The sequence below is a fragment of the Belonocnema kinseyi genome, chromosome 2 (genome assembly GCF_010883055.1).
Source record: "Belonocnema kinseyi isolate 2016_QV_RU_SX_M_011 chromosome 2, B_treatae_v1, whole genome shotgun sequence".
NCBI lineage: Eukaryota > Metazoa > Arthropoda > Insecta > Hymenoptera > Cynipidae > Belonocnema > Belonocnema kinseyi.
In genome coordinates, this window is record NC_046658.1 from 177,293,111 (window position 1) to 177,300,114 (window position 7,004).

Genomic DNA, 7,004 nt, shown 5'->3' on the forward strand with positions numbered 1-7,004 from the left:
CTGATATAAAAATTTAAACGTTTGGCGAAATATTCAACTGCATCATAGAATATTCAGCTGGTTGTTAGAAAATTGAACTGTTTGCTAGAAAATTTATCTGCTGGGTTGACAATTTATCTTTTTCTTGAAAATTTATATTTTTAGGTTGAAAATTCAACTGTTATGTAGAAACTTCGTCTTTTTCGCTTGAAAATTCAAGAATTTGGTAAAAAAATTTAACTATTTGGTTAAAGATTTATGTATTTTGTTAATTCTTATTTTTTGGTAGAAAATCATGTTTTTGTTTGTTAAAAATTCAACTTTTTTGTTGAAGATTAATCTGTCTTAGTTGAGGGTTCGAGTGTTTTGTTGAAAATTCATTTTTGCTGGCTAAATCTGTTTTCTTTTTAATGTAAAGGTTAAAAATTCAGTTCTTTTTTGTAAACATTACTTTTTCAACTGTAAATTTATATACTTTGTTGAAAATTCATCTGATAGGATTGAAAATTCAACCATTCTGTGTAAAATGTAACTAGTTCGTACAAAATAAAACTGAAAATTTAAATTATGTTGAAAATTTATGCATTTTGTTGAAAACTCTTCTTTTTTATATAAAAACAATTTTATGAGTTAAAAATACAACTGTCTACTAAAAATTAATCTGTTTCAGTCTAAGGATTCTGTTTATTATTAGGGATAAGTGTTTTGTTGAAAATTAATTTTTGTTTGATCAAAACTCAACTTTTTAATTGAAAATTAAACTGCCTTAGATGAGAGTTCGAGTGTTTTTTTTATTAATGTTTGTTGGTTAAATCTGTTTTTTTTTGTTTAAAAATTGAAAAGTTGAAAATTCAGTTTTTTTGTAAACATAAATTTTTCAACTCTAAGTTTATATAGGCACTTTGTTGAAAATTCAACAATTTGACATATAATATAACTATTTAGTACAAAATTAAACTGAAAATTTAAATTATGTTGAAAATTTATGCATTTTGTTGAAAACTCTTTTTTTTTATACAAAATCATTTTTATCGGTTAAAAATGCAACTCTCTACTAAAAATTAATCTGTTTCAGTTGAGGATTCAAGTGTTTAGTTAAAAATTCATTTTTGTTGGTTAAATCTTTTTTTTTTTTAATTGAAAAGTTAATTCAGTACTTTTCTGTAAAAATTAACTTTTCAACTGTAAGTTTATTTGCTTTGTTGAAAATTCATTATATAGGATTAAAAATTCAACAATTTGATATAAAATGTAACTATTTAGTACAAAATTAATCTGAAAATTTTATTTAACTTTGAAAATTGATGCATTTTGTTGAAAAATCTTCTCTTTTTAAATAGAAAATCAATTATATGGGTTAAAAATGCAATTGTCTACTAAAAATCAATCTGTTTTAGTTTAGGATTCAAGTGTTTTGTTAAAAATTCATTTTTGCTGGCTAGATCTTTTTTTTTAGTGAAAAGTTGAAAATTCAGTTCTTTTTTGTAAACATTAATTTTTCAATTGTAATTTAATTTAATTTACTTTGTTGAAAATTCGCTTGATAGGATTGAAAATTCAACAATTTGACATATAATGTAACTGTTGAATACAAAATTAATCTGCAAATTTAAATTAATATTGAAAATTGATGCATTTTGTTGAAAAATCTTCTTTTTTTTAAATAGAAAATCAATTTATCGGTTAAAAATGCAACTGTCTACTAAAAATCAATCTGTTTTAGTTTAGGATTCAAGTATTTTGTTAAAAATTAGTTTTTGTTGGCTAAATCTTTTTTTTTTATTGAAAAATTGAAAATTCAGTACTTTTTTGTAAACATTAATTTTTCGACTGTAATTTAATTTAATTTACTTTGTTGAAAATTCACTTGATAGGATTGATAATTCAACAATTTGACATATAATGTAACTGTTGAGTACAAAATTAATCTGAAAATTTAAATTAATATTGAAAATTGATGCATTTTGTTGAAAAATCTTCTTTTTTTAAAATAGAAAATTAATTTTATGGGTTAAGAATGCAACTGTCTACTAAAAGTTAATCTGTGTTAGTTGAGGATTCAAGTGTTTTGTTTTAAATTAGTTTTTGTTTATTCAAAATTCAACTTTTTAGTTGAAAATTAATCTGTTTCAGTTCAGGGTTCGAGTGTTTTGTTGAAAATTCATTTTTGCTGGCTAAATCTGTTTTTTTGTTTGAAAATTGAAAATTCAGTTCTTTTTTGTAAATATTAATTTTTCAACTCTGAGTTTATTTACTTTGTTGAAAATTCATTATATAGGATTAAAAATTCAACAGTTTGACATACAATGTAACTATTTAGTACAAAATTAATCTGAAAATTTAAATTAATATTGAAAATTGATGCGTTTTGTTGAAAAATCTTCTTTTTTTTTAGTAGAAAATCAATCATATGGGTTAAAAATGCAACTGTCTACTAAAAATCAATCTGTTTTAGTTTAGGATTCAAGTATTTTGTTGAAAATTAGTATTTGTTAGCTAAAGCTTTTTTTTTAATTGAAAAATTGAAAATTCAGTACTTTTTTGTAAACATTAATTTTTCAACTGTAATTTTATTTACTTTGTTGAAAATTCAATTGATAGGATTGAAAATTCAAGAATTTGACATATAATGTAACTATTTAGTACAAAATTAATCTGAAAATTTAATTTAATTTTGAAAATTGATGCATTTTGTTGAAAAATCTTCTTTTTTTAAAATAGAAAGTTAATTTTATGGGTTAAGAATGCAACTGTCTACTAAAAGTTAATCTGTGTTAGTTGAGGATTCAAGTGTTTTCTGTTAAATTAGATTTTGTTTATTCAAAATTCAACTTTTTATTCGAAAATTAATCTGTTTCAGTTGAGGGTTCGAGTGTTTTGTTGAAAATTCATTTTTGCTGGCTAAATCTGTTTTTTTTCTGAAAATTGAAAATTCAGTTCTTTTTTGTAAATATTAATTTTTCAACTCTGAGTTTATGTACTTTGTTGAAAATTCATTTGATAGGATTGAAACTTCAACAATTTGACATATAATATAACTATTTAGTACAAAATTAATCTGAAAATTTAAATTAATTTTGAAAATTGATGCATTTTGTTGAAAAATCTTCTTTTTTTAAAATAGAAAATTAATTTTATGGGTTAAAAATGCAACTGTCTACTAAAAATCAATCTGTTTTAGTTGAGGATTCAAGTATTTTGTTGAAAATTAGTTTTTGTTTGTTAGAAATTCAACTGTAATTGCGTTCCAGAAATCCAGGTGCGGATGTGGAGCTACAGAAATCAAACTTGTGGAAAGAAGATGAGCTTCGAGAATATTTGGCACATATTCACTCGATAAAACCCATTTTGACACCTGAAGCAGATCAAGTTTTACAGGCAGTATTTTTGCAGCACAGATACGACCCAGAAAGAAGAGATGAGCGAAAGACTATGCGTATGCTGGAAAGCTTAGTCCGGTAAAATATTATTTAAATATTTTATTAATAAAATTTTTATGAGGAAAAAATGCATTAAAAATACCAAATGTGGGATTTCTAGTGCTGAAATTGTTTGATCTTTATCAAATTTAATTTGCGCTGTATATATTTATATCTAATTAAATAAGTAAAGAAGTTTGTTATATAACTTATTATTATTTGTTGATTAAACTCAACTATTGTCAGTCTAAAATTAAAATCCTTTTTGGCTAAAATATCAAATACTACTTTTTTCGCTCAGAATTTATCCTTTTTGTTAAAAATTCATTTATTTGGTTGATAAATCATTATTTCAGTTGACTACACTTTGTTTTTTTGTTCAAAATTAAATTTCAGTTGAGAAACCTTCTTTTTTTTGTTCAAAAATGTAATTATTTTGTCAAAAGATATGTTTTCTATTTAAAAATTAATTTTTTTAACTGAAAATGGATCTCGTACTAGTTTGGTTCAAAATTTATCTTCTTAAGTTGAAAATTATAATTTGTGTGAGAATATTTAAGGTTCTTGATGACTAATTCCTTTTTTCGGTTGAAATTATTTTAAAAATTCAAATATTTTTTTGAAAAATATTTGGTTTGTTAAAAATTCGTCTATTTTGGTTTTAAATTGATCTTTTTGGTTGAAAATGAGGTTTTTTCTTATTGAGATTTAATTTGTTTAACTCAAAGTGTAACTATTCCTTTTCTTTCGAAACTTTGTGTTTTTTGATAGAAATTTAATCTTCTCGGTTAAAAATTATACTATTTTGTTGAAAATTATCTTTTTACTTGAATACTTAATTACTCTATTTTTAGTTGAAAATTTATCGATGTTAGGTAAAAATTCAAATATTTGTTGAAAATTCATTTCAGTTGAAACTTAGTCTTTTTGGTTAAAAATTAATTTCTGTGGTTAAAAATGTAACTATTTCTTTCTTAAATTTCTTTTACTAACTGAAATTTTAAGTATTTTATTTTTGATAGAAAATGTTTTTTTTTTTGGTTGAAAATTCATGTATTTTGTTAAAAATCAAATTTTTTATATGAAGATTTATAGTTTTAGATAGAAATTTAATATTCTTTGTTGAGATTATTCTATTTCGTTGAAAATTTATTTGATTTGATTAAAAATTAAGTTTTTAACTGAAAATTTAATTATTATATTTTTAGTAGAAAATCTATCTGTTTTAGGTGAAAATTCAACTCTTTTTAGGTAGAAGAGTTCTCTCATCGGTTAAAACTTTATATTTTTAATTATAAATTAATTTCTGTGGTTGAAAACTGAACTATTTTGTTGAAAAATTATTTTACTAATTGAACATTTAGGTCTTTGATTTTTGGTGAAAAATTTATCTTTAGAGATTAAAATTCATGTATTTTGTTAAAAATTTAATTATTTTTAAAAATTAAAGATTGATAATTTTAGATAGAAATTTAGTTTTCTTGGTTAAAAATTATACTATTCCTTGAAAATCTACTTGAATTATATTAAAAATTAAGTTTTTTTAAATGAAAATTCAACTATTTGTTGAAAATCCGCAATTCTGCAGTAGAAGAGTAGAAAATTCGTTTCTGTTTTGGTGGAAAATTTATTTTGCTAATTGAAAATTTAACTATTTTATTTATGGTAGACAATTTGTATTTTTAATTGAAAATGCATGTATTTGGTTAAAAATTAAATTTTTTAAATGAAGATTGATCAGAATTAATTTCTTTATTTGAAAAAAAAATTTAGTTAAAAATGAGTTTTTTTAAATGAAAAATTAATCTTTTAGGTTGAAAATTCCCCTATTTGGTTAAAAATTCATATTTTGGGTTGAAAATTCATCACTATGATTAAAAAATAATTTCTTCGGCTGAAGTTTTTTTGTTTGTTTAAAATTTACTTTTGTAATTGCAAATTGAACTATTCTAGTTTTGGTTGGTAAATTTATCTTTTCATTAAAAAAATTGTATATTTTTTGGTAGAAAATTTATCGTTTTAGTTGAAAATTCATGTATTTGGTTAAGGATGAATTTTTTTAGCTGAAGATTTATAATTTTAGTTACAAATTCACTTTAACTATTCCATTTTTTGTGATCAAATTGACCTTTTTCCATAGAAATTTAATCTTTTTCGTTAAAAACTGTTCTTTTTTGTAAAAAATGTAACTATTATATTTTTGTTAAGAATTCATTTCTTTCTTTTAAAAAAAAATATATTTAGTTAAAAATTCATTTTTATAATGAAAAATGTATCTTTTGGTTCAAAATTCCACTATTAGGTCGAAAATTCATCACTGCTATTAAAAATTAATTTGTTTGGCTGGAAATTTGTTTCTTTTGGGTCGAAAATTAATTTTTAAACTGAAGATCTTGCGCTGACTTCGAAATTTCAGTCAGACGCTATCAATAATTTTGTTGAGAATTCATTTTTTGTTGTTGAAATTTGATTGTATCAATTGCAAATTTAATTCTTCTATTTTTGGTTGAAAAATTCCTTTTTTCTCACATTTTAACTATTCTAATTTTGGTTGAAAATTGATCTATTTTAGACAAAAATTCATGTACTTTGTTAAAAATTCACATTTTTGGTTAAAGATTCATCATTTTAGTTAAAAAAATGCTTTTCTTAGGTTCAAAATATATATTTTGATTTAAAAATTCAACTAAAAAGTATTTAAAATATATTTAGAAACAAAAATTCTTTTAAATCAATATTCAGTAGTGAAATTATAAAAATTACCTAATTTTAAATTTAATTCAATTTTATTAATAACTATTGATAAATTTTGCATTTCGTCAAAATTTATTTTTGAGTGTCAATACAATCTCCGGGGATTATTGTTGATACAGATAAAAAATACGATTTTTCAATCCTAATTCACAATGCTTATAAATGCTCATTTAATTCTTAAAGCACATAAAGATCGAGCTTTCAATTTTTTATGGGAAATTTACCTTTTTTGGTAAAAATGTCTGGTTGAAAAATAATATTTAGTTAAAAATTCGTTTTATAATTAATCTTTTGGGTTGAAAATTCCACTATTTGGTCAAAAATTTATATTTTTGGTTCGAAATTCATCACTATGATTAAAAATTAATTTCTTTGGCTGAAAATTCGTTTCTTTTTAGTTGGAAATTAATTTTTTTAACTAAAGTCGTAATCCATTTATGCTTGAAAATTTATATGTTTATGAGAAAATTAATTAATTTTGATAAAATCTCATTTTTTTGTTTAAAAGTTACTTTTCTAACTGCAAACTGAACTATTCTAGTTTTGGTTGGTAAATTTACCTTACTCAGTTGAAAATTTATATATTTTATTGAAAGTGTATATTTTTTGGTAGAAAATTAATCTTTTGCATTTAAAATTAAATCATTTTATTGAGAATTCATTAATTCTTCTATTTTTGGTTGAAAAATAATTTTGTATGAAAAAAAAACTGTTTGGTTGAAAATTCGTTGTTTTTTTGTTTTTTTTTTGAACATTTATGTTTCTATTATTTTATCTTTTCTAATTATGGTTTAAAATTGATCTATTTTAGGTGAAAATTCCAATATTTTGAAGAAAATTCAACTGTTATAT

The 7,004-nt window shown here is 21.8% G+C and overlaps 1 protein-coding gene across 5 annotated transcripts in view; it reads left to right on the forward strand.

The window, feature by feature from the left end:
* Nucleotides 1–7,004, forward strand: part of LOC117167893 (probable DNA helicase MCM9) — a 54,833-nt gene that overhangs the window by 42,372 nt on the left and 5,457 nt on the right. For all 5 annotated transcript variants that reach the window (XM_033353132.1, XM_033353128.1, XM_033353130.1 and 2 more), the window contains one exon: nt 3,231–3,437. In XM_033353132.1, coding sequence (XP_033209023.1) covers nt 3,231–3,437 — 207 coding nt within the window. The remainder of the gene's footprint in view (nt 1–3,230; nt 3,438–7,004) is intronic.